The sequence below is a fragment of the Vespa velutina genome, chromosome 19 (assembly GCF_912470025.1).
Source record: "Vespa velutina chromosome 19, iVesVel2.1, whole genome shotgun sequence".
Taxonomy (NCBI): domain Eukaryota; kingdom Metazoa; phylum Arthropoda; class Insecta; order Hymenoptera; family Vespidae; genus Vespa; species Vespa velutina.
In genome coordinates, this window is record NC_062206.1 from 133,422 (window position 1) to 149,797 (window position 16,376).

Genomic DNA, 16,376 nt, shown 5'->3' on the forward strand with positions numbered 1-16,376 from the left:
ACGCCAAGTAATTGAATTGTTATGAAAGTTTGTTTTATATAAGGAGCCGCTATTAGCCTCTAGAGCTAGTTTAGTAACACAGCGAAGGTGCTTCTTTAGATATCATTGGACCGATCAAAAGGTTCTCTCGTGCGAGTGCACATTGCAACGACTCAAGTCGACTTAGTAGTTTTGCATCTAAACGATTTAGTTTATAAAGGTTATAACTATTGAAGTGCAACGTGAATTCTACAACAATTGAAACAATATCGAAGATAGTCAGTTCTCTGTTATTTTTTTTCTCCCCGGATTTTAAGAAGAAATTTTTAATACTCGTTCTTTTTCTCTTGTTTCTCTTTCCACTATCGTCATTGTCATTATTATCGAACCACTCGATGTCGCTAAACAGGCCTATTGCACACTGCCATCGATGTATATCTCTGACAAGGTAAAAAAAAAAAATATGTATATATATATATATATATATATATATATGACTTTTTTCTATCGATTCGATCTTCCGCTCGCTCATATACTATTTTTAGTTTAATCCAATTTGCTCTACGTCACCTGTATACGCATATATTTAGCCAATGTTAGGATTCCAATGTTAGCGTTACGATTGCGAATTTATTTTACGAAATATTCTTTTTAATTAATCGATTGACAATTAAATCAAATTTTAATAATTTAACGTGTCCGTAAAATAGTTCGTCAATGATTAAAACTGACACCAAACTATTTCGCCTCGCTTTTTTCATTATTATTTTCAATAAGAGAAAATAGAAACATTAATTTGGACTAATGATCGAACGATTGCGTTAATTTTACCGTATGATTAATTCAATGAACGTAGAAATGAAAATAAAAATCATGACTCAGTCAATATTAAGAAGAGGTAGAACTATATTACCAGGTAGAATTTCATTCGTGATTTTGTTGATCAGCTGATCATGACAATATGGCGGCCGTCATAATAGTGGTGAAAAGTTCGGATTAAAACTATTTCTTACTTTTAAAACGCTATGACAATGTATTAAATTAGACCGATTCAGAGACATTTATTCTTTTCTAATTCATATTTTGAGCTAAAATTTGAAGGAAATCATTATTAAATTTCATTATGGCGAATATTAAGGTAGAAAAACGTTCGTATTAAATCTGTGTACGTTTATGAATGTAAATTTTATCAAGTTTATTAATTTTGATTACAATCTCTTTGTAATATAATCTAATAGGTGATTTTGATATTTATATTAAGTGTTTCGTACCTTTTTGGATCGCAGACAATTGACAGATAGCGCGACAGGTAAAGGTTCTCAAAAACAGATAACAGATTTGTGGAAAAAACTTTTCTTATCCGTAAGGAACATAAGGAAGGAAAACATGTCAATGCAAAATCATTCAAAACTGTTTGCTCAGATAAAAGATTATTTAAACAAATTTGGTTATGAGAAAAATCTTCATATCATTTTGTCCAAATATTGGATCGAATTGGTACAAAAGATAGCATATATCCAGGGAGATACCATTAGAAAATTATTATTTATTGGGGCTCAGAGAGAATCGGATAAAATAATAAAAGAAGAGAAAAATAATTTTGAAACGTCAAAAAGTGTTCTTACGGTAACAACGGAACGGGAAGAAGAAATTAACGAAAAGACCATTATTGACAATAGAAAGCTCGTACAAAAGCTGATAGAAAGTCCGACAGTTCAAAAGGTATAAATATTCTTTAATGTATACAAAATTACATGCTAGATAGAAGACCTCATCGGTTATATTTCTTTATTCCAGGATGATTTTAAGCTGAGCAATACTAACGTTAAGTTACATTTAAAAGAGTTATCTTATTTGCCGCAAATTTTTACTGCTTTAATATTGAAATTAACGAACAAGGCAAAAGAGAGCGGTTTAACATCTACGCCAAAGTGGAAGATAAACGTTAACAGTAATATTTCAAAGCATAGTATTATTTCGAGAACGCGACATGTATTGAGCAGTATTGTAAACGCCGAGTCGAGTGCCTCAAAGTGCAGAAGAATTGAAGATCTATTGGCACACATTGATCGTTATCCGGAAGCTCGACATTATGCTATCAAGGAAGGAGCTATAAGTACTTTGCTAAGAATACGGCAAACGAATAATGATGAAAAAATTAAAGGTTTCCCTTTAACATTAATTTTAAAGATATATAAAAGATATATCCGTTATTCCATTTTGTCTTCATCTTTTTCCTCTGCAGGATCAATCAGAGAATCATTAGCAATAATGGGTTATAACGATCCTCCGACTGGACGTGGAATTAGAATTCTTTCTATAGACGGAGGAGGAATTCGTGGTGTTCTCGTTATAGAAATGTTAAAGAAATTGGAAGAATTGACTGGAAAGAAAACGCATGAGATGTTCGATTATATATGCGGTGTCAGTACAGGAGCTATTATTGCCACCACGTTAGGTATTTCAATAATAATCTTTTTCTCTTTTATTTTATTTCTTACATTTTCCATAGAGATTAATCTCTATTGTTCGAAATACAGCTGTACCAAAGGAGTCGGATGAAGGTATACACTAGTACCTTTTTTTTTTTTTTCTTCTTTTTTCTTTTTTTTTACCAGCTCTAAAATTGACCCTTCTTTTATAATTTGCATTGCTTTTTAAATGAGGTTAACATAAAGTTGTTGTTGTTGTCGTTGTTGTTGTTGTCGTCGTCGTCGTCGTCGTCGTCGTCGTCGTCGTCGTCGTCGTCGTCGTCGTCGCCGCCGCCGCCGCCGCTTTAGGAGGCCTTAAGAGAAAGTCATTAGATGAAGTTTCTGACTTGTACAAGGAAATGAGTACTAAAGTGTTTACACAAAGTGCCATAAAAGGTACTAGTAGCCTGGTGTGGAGTCACGCTTATTATGATACAGCACTGTGGGAGAAATTATTACGGGAAACAATAGGTGATAAACCCCTCATAAAGACGAATCGTGATCCTAATTCCCCAAAGGTATGTTTTATTTAGAGCACATTGATAAAGACTTACAAATAGAAGTTTTTTTTACATAACACACTTGTTTCCAGTTCTCAGCTATATCAGCGGTAGTTAATCATGAACGCGTAATGGCTTATGTATTCCGAAATTATACATTGCCACACAGAATTGAAAGTCAATACATGGGTTCGCATAAACATGCATTATGGGAAGCAGCAAGAGCCTCAGCAGCGGCTCCTAGCTATTTCGAAGAGTTTAAACACGGAGAATACCTTCATCAGGATGGAGGTAAACGTTCGCATTCTATCCATTGTAATGTATCCATTAAATATAATATTATGACGTAAGTAACGATTTTTTAGGTATATTGGTAAATAATCCGTGTGCAGTAGCAATACACGAGGCAAAACAATTATGGCCGAATAGTTCAATACAATGTGTCATTTCATTTGGCACTGGAAGAACGCCAAACAGAATTTCTGATACTGATTCAACATCGGTAGAAGTAGCCATTTCAAGTTGGAAAGAAAAATTCTATAAAATATTGGATAGTGCTACCGATACCGAAGGTAAATAATAAAAGTAATCGTTTGAAGGCGCTTATCTTCGCTGGTTCAATTTGATTATTTTTCAATTATTTTTAGCTGTACACACAATGTTGAATGATCTTCTACCTGACCACGTGTACTTTAGATTCAATCCATACCTTACTGAAATGTTATCTATGGTAGAAATAAGACCTGAGAAAGTAACTCAACTGGAGCAAGATGCAAGAATGTATATACGCAGGAACGAAGAGAAATTCGAGAAGGCTGCTATGGCATTATCTCAAACAAGATCAATGCAACAGAAATTATTGGATTGGATCACTTTACAAAAAAGAATAGCTGGTCTTTAAACTATATTCATAATAGTAACAGATCGCATTCCACGAATTAGAAATTGAAGAGAGTATTTATTTTGAGTAATGCAAATGTTATTTCTAAATATGACAGATGTTCTATTTAACGATTATGATTTTGTAATTGCATATTGTAAATATTTTCCTTTTTCCAAAGAATATTCTCTCCGCATTCGTACATAATGAAAATTTTTTTTCATTGCAAATGATTTTAATATTTCTTAGTTATCGTAATTATCCAACTGTGATACATATCTTTTGTGTAGAAAGATTTTTAATAGAGATCCGGAAAGTATTATTAATATAAATATTTAATATTTATGTATATACAAGAATAAATATATATTAACAAATATTTAATATCTAAAAGAGCTTTTCAATCTCTAACGAATTAATATGAATATATTAAATTATATTTTGGATTGTATTAAAGGAAAAATATTGCGCGTTAATTTATTTATTTGACCTCTTCACAATCTTAACTCAATTGCATTTCACTCGAAGAATTAGCGTGACCAACGTACACATACACAGACGATATGTATCTGTTTGTACTTGCAATTGGTAAGAAAGGACTTTTGTCCTTTAACCGAATGAATATAGTTCCAATCGCTAATACGATGAAGAACCAATCAGAGTTGATCGTGAGGTGTATTGATACCGAATATTCTGAAAGGGACTACTTTAGATTCAACAGTTATTGTCTACTCGCCGTATAGGATGGACCGAAACATATTAATTAAGTAATTAGTTCCATCAAATTAGCTCAACAAATCTGTATTTCACAAATTTCCTTTATCATCAACATTTGAAATATTAACAAGAGGACAAAGGTAGGAAAAACGGATTATATGAAAGTTTTCCTTGCAACCTTTTTTTCCTATTTTTCTTTCCTTTTCCCTTCTTTTTCAATATTCTTATCGTTGGAAAGAGAATTGGAAAGCTCTCCGTATTTTCTCGGGATTTTGATACACGCACACACGTCTATACATATATATGTATATATACATATATACATGCATATATATATATATATATATATATACTCGTGTATATGTCATAAATTTATTTATATTAAAGATTCACACGAATGTCCTTCGGAAAGAAGTCAGATTTCGGATTAATGGAATATGCGAGGAGTTTCTTAAGGCATAATGCGCATGTGCACTGGTCGACATTCTCAACGACGCCGACGCCATTATTATGAAATTTGTTGCAACAGTCAAGTATATCCAAGAAGCAAGTATATCCAACATTTTTAATTTGTTATCAACATGACACATAATTATTATATCATTCTTTGACGTTTTTTTTTTTTTTTTCTTTCCCGATAAAAACAATTCTTCCATATTCTTCTCCAATATATCTTGGACATGTCGAAATATTTTATTATCGATCATAACGAACAATTGATTATTTATGATTAACAATCGTACATATAACGTATACACACTAATATTTGTCGTCGTCTAATGGAAATTATTATATGCCTTTGTTGTTTGTTTTATTTGTAATCACTTAAAAATGATGAAAGACGGCTTATCGATGATTCTGATTTGTAATACAGTTATTGACTCATTGACGAATTATTATGTAGAATCATGCATTGAATAATTATTTCGTAGACTCGCGCGTTGATTTTTACAAATCTTATCCAATACTCATACATTCCTTCGTATATAATACGTGAATGTATATGTGTTAATGCTTCAAGGTGTTACATACGTCTGAAAAGTTTGAAAAATTTAATTTATATGGTTCTTTTTTCTCGTTTTTTTTTTGTTTTGTTTTTCATTCATTTTATTAATCGACTTTCGATAAAAAAATTTATTAGTTTTTTGATATTTAAAGCGAAGAGAAACATACAAACAAAGATTTCCGCGCAACAAAGATTAGACAATGATACGAAATTTCATTCAAATCGGTTTTGAGTAAAACAGCGTTTAAAATAAAGATACATGGATATATCTATAGATATGGATAAATGAAGATACATATACTTCAAATGGCTGTAAATTTGTCAATTTTTGAAATATTATTTCACGATGGGTTTCAAAGGAATTAACGACACCAGAATTTAACGAGAGTGTCTACGTATGCAACAATTCTTTAACCTATGAGATCTGGATAATCGATATTACTTTCTACGTAAAGTATTTTTTTCCAATCTTTTTCTTTCTTTCTTTTTTTTTTTTTTTTTTTGACTTAATCCACTGTTACAATTAACGGCGATCATGAGGAAAGAAAGGAAAAGAAAAAAAACGAAGAAGAATGAAAAACGTAACGTTTCTTTCGTATTATTGTAATTGCGAAAATAATATCGTATTTCGAATAAAAGTTATTTGCGATCAGGCGTATTGCGCGTTTGAAAGTTGTGTGACGCGTTGAAGAAATAGGAAAAAGAGAAAAGAAAAGGAAAAAAAAAGTATTATATTTAGCGTCCTTACGTTTACGTCAAAAGAAAATCAAAATGTATCCATACCTATTATATATCTATTCGTAAATAATGAAATGTTTTCATCGACATGATTACTTTTCAAAGTAATCATAGAAGGGTAGGCTTCTAATGAGAGACACTTGTTGCACCCTCTCGTGCCATGTTGCGGATGCGCAAAAGTAAAAGAAGATATCTCTATCTCCTGTTTATGATCAGTCGAGATTTTACTTTCGCGAAGGATAGAACTTGCTCTCCTGTTGTTGATAATTTTTCGTTCACAACCCCCTGCAGATCGAATAGATATATAATACAGGTACTACATTATCATAAGGTCTACATATACCTGTTTGCGTTTTATTATTAAAGCTCTTGAAAGAGAGATAGAGATAGAGATAGAGATAGAGATAGAGATAGATAGATAGAGAGAGAGAGAGAGAGAGAGAGGGAGGGAGGGAGGGAGGGAGAGAAATATCGGTGAAAAACCGGATGATTCAATTGAATTTTATCACTGCGATATCCACGAATTAGTCTTTGATATCCTTCGGATGGTCGCGCAAAGAAAACTCAATGTTGAAAGAAAATGAACGAGCTAAAGGGTAGAGGTGAGGGATTAACGCACATCGGAGATTTCGATAACTATTATCAAACGCCTATACGATATAAACGATTGGCGATAAGGTAGCGCGATTCTGAGCGCGTGTTTGTCGTTATCATCAAACGAAGTTCTCTGTCTCTCTCTCTCTCTCTTCTTTCTTCTGACCGGATTCAAAGTGTCAGTAGGTATTACGATCTCGAGGAGAATCGCGCTATACGAGGTATGTACGTCTTATTGAAATTGAAAGACACCTGTGAACCATTTCTAATCTAATGGACTAATAGCTCGAAAGGACGAATCGTTTTAATTCAATTTTTGTTGATTAATAAGCGCGCGCGCGCGCACATTATTTTGTTTTCGTTTTTATTTACGCGTTTCAGTGATAAGAACAAATAAAAGGATAAGAGTGAAAAAGGCAAAGGAAAATCCAAACGTTATCATTTTGCTATATCATTTGGAAAGTACGATAATCGATATCGACATTACGAATCATCAATCAAGTTCAAGTTGGAGGAACACAGCGCGAAGACGTGAAGGTCGAAGGAGATCGACGAAGGAGAAAGAAGAGAGAATAAACGAAGATAACGACAATGCGATTATGTGTAATTCGTATAATTGCGCATCTTTTTCTTACGACGAATCGTCCAATTGTTTGTTGTTGAAAAAAAAATCGTATTGCATGTACACTATCATATGCATATGAAAAAGATCGTATTCGTATAGGGTAAAGTTTTTTTTTTTTTTTTTGCAATTTGTCATTTAGTGAAAATATTGTCGAAATCGTTGGAATTTCGTTTGAAGAAATTTTAGGTGAGATAGCCGAGTTTATTGGTGCGATAGATGATCAAACATATCAGCCGATAATACAGAACGCACCGCTCAGTATACTCTTTTCCGATGCGCGAGAATGATCGTTAAAGTATCACGATTTCGATCTTGGCTAATCGTAAATCAGGATGCGCTCGCTCGCGATCATGCGTCTGCCGTCGCCCTCGCCCTCGCCGTCGCCGTCGCCGTCGCCGTCGCCGCTGCCGTCGTCGTCGTCGTCGTCGTCGTCGTCGTCGTCGTCGTCGTCGTCGTCGTCGTCGTCGTCGTCGTCGTCGTCGCCGTCGCCGTCGTCGTCGGGGGTTGTTGCGTCTTTCGAGCTTCCTCATCCTGAGATCGTCGTCGTACGTCTATGAAATAACTCTCGGTTTTACACGCCGGAAGAACAAAAATAGAATTGAGAAAACAGGCTAACGATCGAGATAATCATCCGACGTTGATAGCGTTCAAAGGAATGGGGTTATCGAAGCGCGAGAAAGGTGCTAACCAGTGAAAATGAGAGTTGAACGAGGAGGAGAAGTTCGCCGTTGTCGAATTTGAGAAAGGAACGATGAAGAAAATTGATCGATTAGTCGATCGATCGCGCGTACAACAGTTCCTTGAGAAGTTTCGGACATATATATAGTACATTTCGTTCTTTCTTCCTTTGTTTTCTTTGTTTTCTTTTTTCTCTTTTTTCTCTTTTTTCTCTTTTTTCTCCGATTATCTTCATCACCTTGTGGAATCGCGTGGTGCGTTAATCGGGGCATAAAGGATAAATGAGATCAGCTCGCATCGATGGGGATCTCGCATCGTTGGATCTTCATACTGACGACGATCTTTTCTTTGATGCGTCATGCCGCAGACGGGAAGGTAACCTGTCGCGAGATACAATTCCCACGTGATTGCGAAGTACTCTGTAGCACAAGCCAAACTGGGATCATCTCATGTGAGCTGCGAGTAGCCGTTATATTGCCTGCTGATCCGAACTTCGAGATATCGTTGCCTAAAGTTTTACCCGTTCTCGGTAAGATCAAGATTATTCTCTTATATTTTCTTATCCGTGCGATTGAAACTCATTTGACAATACTCTTATCGCATTTTTCTTCCTTTTTCATTTTCATTTAATCCTTTGTCCTTTCTCTTTTTTCCCTTCTTTTTCTCGTTTTTTCTCTTTTTTTTGTCTTAAGATTTGGCAGTTTACGAAGCCAGAGCTCGCAATCTGCTGCCGCATTGGTTGAATCTCACGTTTTTACCTCAGGACGACCACTGCGACGCGATGTACGCACAAGTCTGTTCGATCGATAGTTACTTGAATTGCGTGCACCTCTTTCTCGGACCGGCTTGCGATTATTGCGTCGGTGAGTGAGGACTTTAACGTTCCTGCGTTTACATTCGTCGCCCTCTTCAAAGTTTCTTTTTCTATTTATTTATTTATTTATTTATTTTTTTATTTATTTATTTCTTTCAACTTTCATTCACTCGCACGAGAGTGCGAGTATCTCGGATGTCTTTGAATTTTCCTTTGGTTTTATGATAGACAAACTTTTGATTTATTTTCTAGCCGTCGTCGGAAGAGCAGTCAAATTTTTAGGCGCTCCGTTGATTACCACAGGGGGATTTACTTTCGATTTTACAGAGCAAAAGAGGGAATGCAAGGACGAGTACTTTATGACTACACGCGTTGGGAATTTGGCTTTTCGGGATATAGCGCAGTTCTTGATAGCTATCATAAATTAGTAAGTACAACCAAAATTAGATCGTTTTGGAATATTTTACGACAAATAATAGATTTTTATTTATTAAAAGCGTTTTATTTCATTCAGTTACGAATGGCGAAAGGTCCATTTGTTTTATGCGACGAATGGACAAATTCAGGTTGGCGGGAGGCATTGTTGTCAATTAATGATGAAATCCATGGTCGAGTATCTTAAGAAGAAGCCTAATTTTACGTTTGGCACTTATGACATTGAAACTGCCACGTCGGTGGATTATTTGGAAGCTCTTAAAGTACACGTCGGCAATTCTTACGGTGGTAAGCGAAGAAAATTTTTATATTTTATATTTCGTCCTCGAACATTTTTCACAATGCCGATTAGGATTAAAATATTTGTCGATTTGCGTCTGGTCCTATTCCTCTTCGGTTAGAAGATTTGACGAAAAAGTGTTTTTCCTCGAATTGGCTGCATAGAAGATGGCAAGCCTCTTTTTACGATCGCTATGTCTATTTTCTTTTGTAGAAGGGTATTAATCTTTCTTTCTTTCTTTCTTTCTTTCTTCTTTTTTTTAGAATTTTTATAATAGCTCCGCCCATTCCGCCCCCCCTCCCCCCCTCTCTCTCTCTCTCTCTCTCTCTCTCTACGAAAAGCTACTTATCGCCAGAAGTTGGCAATTTTTCTTCGACATTCATAAAGATGCTTTACGATCGATAAGAACTTGAGGACTTCAAGGACGAATAATAAAAAGGGGACTCTGACAAAGATTAAATATTCTTCTTGAGGAGGAGAATATTTCTGTTATCGCGAATAAGAATGGCGATTTGTAACATGGTGGATGGCACGAATCAGAGATTCGTACGATGATTCGTTCCATGGTTCCACGAGTTTTCTTTCTTTATAGAATATATTTAGACCAAGATATCGGACTGTTAATACCTATTCATATAGTTATCTATTAGTTATTCGTTTGAACGATAAATCATACTCCGAGGTAATTAAGATCCACTTGTGGAAAAATTAATTACGCTCCGGAAGGGTACACTTTATTGTTAGACGTAGATCATTCCTCTTAATATACATTAATCATTTCAAGTGGATTAAAGAGTGAAAAAATTACTTTTTTCTTCATGTAATACTTGATAAGGTAAAAAACAAATGTTTCGCTATCTATACAAACAGATATGGCGAACATTTGTTTTCCCCGTCTGTTCCAAGAAAACCGAGAGATTTGCGAGCTTGGGTAATCGTAAGAGTTAAAGATTTCCCGAAGGTTTGTACAAAGGCCGTATGGGGAGATTAAAATAACACAAGTATTAGCGGGATAGTACCAGTAGTAAGTTTGTGCTCTTATCAAATTTTCTATTTTAGTCAGACCAACGTTGACGTTATCGTTCGTCGTTTACTTTATCGCGCATCGTTATCGCTTGACCTGGTCGAACATCTTTATTATTGATATCCGTCGATATCAAATCATCTTTGATACGGTGAAAAAAAAATGATACGTCCAAAAAAAATCTATATTTAAATGTTTCCTTAATGAACTCGAAATACTTGATATCGTTGATGACTTAGATCCGATAGAAAATCTTTTTCTTTCGTTTTTGTTACCTTAACGATTGGATTTCTTTTTTGCCGATGGTCGATAATGCATAATTGTTGAAAACTATGGAAGAACGACGGTATCGGTAATCGGTAAGTCTGAGATTAAATTTATCGACCGGCTAAAATACCGTCAGACTTGGGGATCGGTAAAGATACAAATTTTTCACTTTTCTCATCTGTCATTCTATTATTAAATAAACAATCAATTAAAAATTAAGTAACGATATGAAAGAAATTAATTGATATTCATGCATTTGTCTGATGACACGTAAAAGTTCTAAGAATATTCAATTAAAGTTATAGTCGTATGACGATGATGGAAAAACAAAAGGCGTAAAAAGCATTTGTAATCGATCTATCTCGATTTTGAATGTAAAATAAATGGTCCGTGTTAAATTACTCTCGTTGAACAAACAAAAGTTTACAAGGATTGCTCGAAGCTTTGCCTGAAACTTTAACAATTTTGCTCATAGGTCCTCAAAGCTGATATCGCATCCGTCACTTTGAAACTTAATCAAATCAAATTGCAGGAAGTAAAACTTTAATAGAATCCCTTTATATATTGGATTTAACGTTAGGAAAGATCATCTGGAATATGACGTAGAGATTTCATTTTAAAGAAAAAATTTTATTTAGTTTTTAATAATCGTCGATTCGCGGCCGATCAATTACGATGGGACGCCCTGTACACACACACACACACACACACACACACAGAGATAATAAATACAAATGCAGACGAGAGTTTACCACTACCGAGTACCATTTTGCATTCAATTTTCTACTGTCCCCTGCAGACATTTATCGTTCGCGTTATGGATTCGATAAAGCTTAAAGGACAGCATAAAGGAATAGCTAGATAGAGAAGTATGTGTAGATAGATAGATAAAAGTATAAATTTAATTTATTCATCTATGTTTAGGCATATCCAACGGTATAAATACGATATGGGAAGGCTAGAAGATGTACCGTTAGGTCATACCGCAGATAGTAAAAATAGAGGAGCGTATGGACATAGTCATGGCATGATAGATGAGGTCATTATAAATATATTAAAGATAGAAACCATAATCTCGCAATTTTCGTAACTTAGTCGGGTAAGAATAATCCATTGATTATATTCCGTTAATGTTGCAACTTTGGCTGAAATTTTCATTGGATCTATAAAATTCTACGTTATCGCGAACTCGTATGTTCGTCTCTTTGATTGATATTTCAAATGAAACTCGAAGAAGAAGATAACTCCTTAAAATAATAAATTTTAATGCCGGCATCATGCGGTTATTATCTTATAATTAGATTGTGCCCCTACGGCTGGTTATTTTCTTAATGTCCGAATATGACGTTTTTCTTTTACACCTCATAAAGTAGTAATAGCGGTAGGTGCGCGTAAAAGTATCAAATATGTTGTCTGACTTAGTATAAGCCGTTGTAAAATAAAGATAAATTAAATTCAATAAATGGAGATAAAGAGACGGGAACGGTCTCGCGACGTTCGACGAGTAGATGAGATCTTTGTCGTTCGCGATCGAACGAAGAGGAGAAAAAAAGGGGCGCGTCGAAGGTACGCTGAATTTTACTGGTGTGCTTTCATTATTTCAATGGAAAGGTGGTACGGATCGGACGCATGCTTTCTTCCATTTTACTCGTCAATGACAATACGCGCCGCAACCTTACACATAGTAACAAGCTCACTGTATGCGCGCGCACTGCGTGAATCGTCTTTTTACATACGCATTTCTGGATGTATGGGTAGTGTGTGTGTGTGTGTGTGTGTGTGTGTGTGTGCGCGCGCGCGTGCGTATTCGTGTGGTATAAAAATATGCTAAGAGAAAACGCTAAAGAGCTATGGATTAACTAGTGTTGGTTTTGGCATTGGCGTTTATGTTAGCGTTGACGTTGATGTTGCTGATAGAGATAGGTTAGTTGGTCGTCGTGGCGGTGGTGGTGGTAGTGGTGGTGGTTGTTGGAGGTGGAGCGACTTCGAGGGGCGATTCTGATCACCGTGGTATCTTTCGCCCTCGTCGGCTATCAGTTAGCAATGCGCGCGCGCTCCGAGCGCATCTTGATCGCAAGAGCAATAGTTTCCATCGATTTAACAGATTTTTACGATTGGGATAGACACATTTATTCGTCATAATTTTACGAAACTTTTTTGGAATAATCGAATTCGTCGATTTAGCCGACATTAGTACGATCGATGGGATAATAGAAATTTTATTAGAATCGCCATATCGTATTAGGATCGTAACGATACGTAAATAAAAGTTTCTTTAATATTTCACGCGGTGGAGTCGGTCATACGTATATAATAGGGCTGAATAAAATTAATTAGTCGAGCAATTAATTTCATTAAAACGCGAGTGTTCCTTTTTTCCCCCCAGTATATCCAGTGCCATTTCGCAATTTATAATCGACGATTGTTGGAGAATTCTTGAAGAATCATGTCGTTAAGGGGCATATAGTAGATTGAAAAAGAAGTACATTAGTCGTGTCTGTGTCTGTGCCTTGTGCTTATGGTTCCTTACGTGCATCCTACTTCTCATCAGCTGTTAAGCACGTGACGGCGTGCACGAGCCTCTAACTCTATCACGTAAATCGCCATCGTGGGTGGCACCCGATAAATACGTAAGATTAATGAGAAACGGAAGGGGAAGATTATTAGATCAGAAATCTGTGATCGAACGAGACGATTTTCTATATCGTGTTATATTTGTGAATGATGCCACGAATATTATTCGATTATTACAAAAGGGAGGGAAGAAGGGGACGTGATTCTCTGACCGAAGGAGAACGTACGCGATCATTCGGACAAACACGGTGGGGCTGCTGTAAGAAAATAAGATAAATTATTTAAGGGAAATTGTCTTAAGGCAAGTCATTGTCGATAATCACGATGAATTCGTGGATACGGAAATCTATTAACACCCACGATCCTATTATTGGTTTCGCTTTTGTTTACATGACACTGACGTTGATTATATTATGCGCGTTCGCTACGAATGAAACTAATACGTTCAATGTGCGAACTACGAAGGAATGTTTCGGTATACGTAAACAATCGAAGGGTGAAGTGAAACTAGCCGTAATAGCTCCTGGCGATCCGCATCACGAACAGAGTTTGCCCAGGGTATTGCCAGCTGTACTTTTGGCCATTAAAGCTGTTAGCTCGTCGAAGGGACCCCTGCCAGGATGGAACATAAAGGTCGATCATCGGGATTCTCGTTGTTCGAGCACTTACGGACCATTGGCAGCCTTCGAGTTTTACATCAATCAGACGGCAGGTCGCTCAGAGATCGTCCACTTTCTTTTCTTTACTTTTAACCCACCCCTTTTTATCTTTCATCTCCTCATACACCTTTGCCCTTTTCCTCCTTATCGAAAATTTCGTCCTTATCCTTGTTTATTTTCACCGAGCGAGGTAGCTAATAAATTGTCATTAGAATATATTGTCATAAAGGAAGGAGTTGCTTTCGCAGCATAAAAGTCTCTCTCTCTCTCTCTCTCTCTCTCTCTCTCTGTCCGTCCCATTATTCTAATCTCATTGACTTTCTCCTTCGCTCGTCGATATTATGCATGTGAATGCCCGTCACGACGAATCTCTTTACGCCCGAAAAGAACATGAAATGCATGGAATAATTTCATAAGAAATTTCATCCGGCGTACCGCGGAACGATGTAATACGGAACGATCCAGAGAAAATGTTAGCTTTCGTGCTTTCGACGGACGGATGAAATAGAAGTTTAATGAAAATCCGTGGCAGTCGGTACCTTCGATATTTCCCCTTTGAAAGTCGTGCAATTTCGCTTGGTTATATAAGGACAAACGAATATATATATACGGGTATGATGTGCACGTTACTACCTACATACTTATTCGTATGTATTCATGTACGTTGTCCCGTTTTTTAAAAGGGTTGCATATTATATCGCGATGAAAATAACGTTTATTGCCAGCATAGAGATCTCGTTTGATCGTCTCGTTGATTCGGTGCACTAACCCCAATAAGAATGATCGTTATGTACGGATTCGTAAAGCGTTCTCCTTACGGGGGAGAATACTTTTGGGCCTCTCCCGATGATTAAGGCTATTGATTCGTGAAGCGCCGATTCGTACCGGTGCAACGCGAAGAAATAGCATGTTATGTTAGAGTAAAGAAAACGTTGTTAGAGGGAAAAGAAGAAAAAGGAAAAGTAAGAAGGAGAGATAAAAGAAGGAGAAAGAACGTGATACAGAAGGCAAACTGAGTAGAGTCCGTTGCGTTTTAATTGCTCCTCGTTCTGCAACTTTAAAGCCGTGCCACGGACAGTAGAAATGCGGCCCTATTTTTATGAAGGGCTGACGTCATCGGTCATCATCGGTGGTTCACCAGCAGCTGCAGAGAGATCTTTCGTGTGTGCGTAAACTCGTAGCGCAACAATAAGAAAGAGGAATCGGTCAACTAGTAAAGACCGGAGCCCTGCAGGACGTTGCGGTCAATCAACCAAAGCCGGGAGTTTGCTCTTATGTTAGTCTGCAATAGCAGCAGCTTGGCTATTCGTTTGCGGTTGGTTATCTACTTCGCGAGACGCGACCACTTTCTTTCTTATTATCGGCACTCAAATTCCTTCTCTTAATTACGCTTAATTATTTCGATCCCTCGAAATGCCCTCCAGTATGTGCCATCCAGAGGTCCCCCTGTATTTCTCCTCCTTTTACCCCTAATCCTCATCCCACTTTTCCCCTTTCTCCTCTACCGAGTCAATTGAACTCTCGCCCTTTTACATTCGTATTCTCGTTTGCCGGTACCTCGTCTATCTTGTTGTCTTAAATTTTGACGAAAATTCTTTCTCGTTCGTCGATTTAGTTTTTCGATTTCACGATTCCCCGATTTCCCTTTACGATCGTTTATTCATCTTTAAAAAAACACTGTGACATGTACATTCTTCCATTTCGAAACTAATGGAAGACGGAGGATAAGCTGCCGTTCACATATTTACATACATACATATATATATATATATATATATGTATATATATATATATATATATATATATATGTATGTAGGTATACACATACGTACACAGATATGTGTGTCCCGTTTATCTCGCAAAATTGGAATATCTCGCGAGGGATTGAACCTAGACTTTTTTTTTCTTCTTTACAGATTTGTTCGGTACAGAAAGGAATTGGTACATTATATGGTACCAATCTTTTTTCTCTGTTTTGCTCTTTGCAGATCAAACGACGGAAAACAATTTTTTAAACAAATTCATTCTTTCATATAGTACAGTTTATAACATTTTATAACAATAAATAATCTTATAATGGAAGATCGTTGAATTCTTCTCAAGAATAATACAGAAGGTACCATTGAAGAAAATGA

At 36.2% G+C, this 16,376-nt stretch overlaps 2 protein-coding genes across 6 annotated transcripts in view; both read left to right on the forward strand.

Moving 5' to 3' along the window:
* Positions 1 to 84: 84 nt before the first annotated feature.
* Positions 85 to 3,967, forward strand: LOC124955892 (calcium-independent phospholipase A2-gamma-like). Of its 5 annotated transcripts, XM_047510992.1 has the most exons (10): positions 85 to 257; positions 389 to 427; positions 1,266 to 1,701; positions 1,777 to 2,143; positions 2,225 to 2,437; positions 2,520 to 2,543; positions 2,760 to 2,968; positions 3,043 to 3,241; positions 3,316 to 3,522; positions 3,598 to 3,967. In XM_047510992.1, exons 3-10 carry the CDS (start codon positions 1,366 to 1,368, stop codon positions 3,849 to 3,851), a joined length of 1,809 nt encoding a protein of 602 aa, XP_047366948.1. In that variant the 5' UTR covers positions 85 to 257; positions 389 to 427; positions 1,266 to 1,365; the 3' UTR covers positions 3,852 to 3,967. The 5 variants fall into 5 exon arrangements, with proteins under 5 accessions (XP_047366948.1, XP_047366945.1, XP_047366947.1 ...); XM_047510989.1 differs by having other exon boundaries at positions 86 to 427; XM_047510990.1 differs by lacking the exons at positions 85 to 257; positions 389 to 427 and adding an exon at positions 517 to 1,127 and having other exon boundaries at positions 1,241 to 1,701.
* Positions 3,968 to 4,115: 148 nt separating this feature from the next.
* Positions 4,116 to 16,376, forward strand: part of LOC124955905 (atrial natriuretic peptide receptor 1-like) — a 39,986-nt gene continuing 27,725 nt past the window's right edge. Inside the window, 5 exon segments of the mRNA XM_047511032.1 lie at positions 4,116 to 4,687; positions 4,935 to 8,717; positions 8,881 to 9,051; positions 9,255 to 9,429; positions 9,517 to 9,722. Of these exon segments, the coding sequence (XP_047366988.1) occupies positions 8,489 to 8,717; positions 8,881 to 9,051; positions 9,255 to 9,429; positions 9,517 to 9,722 (781 nt within the window). The 5' untranslated portion in view covers positions 4,116 to 4,687; positions 4,935 to 8,488.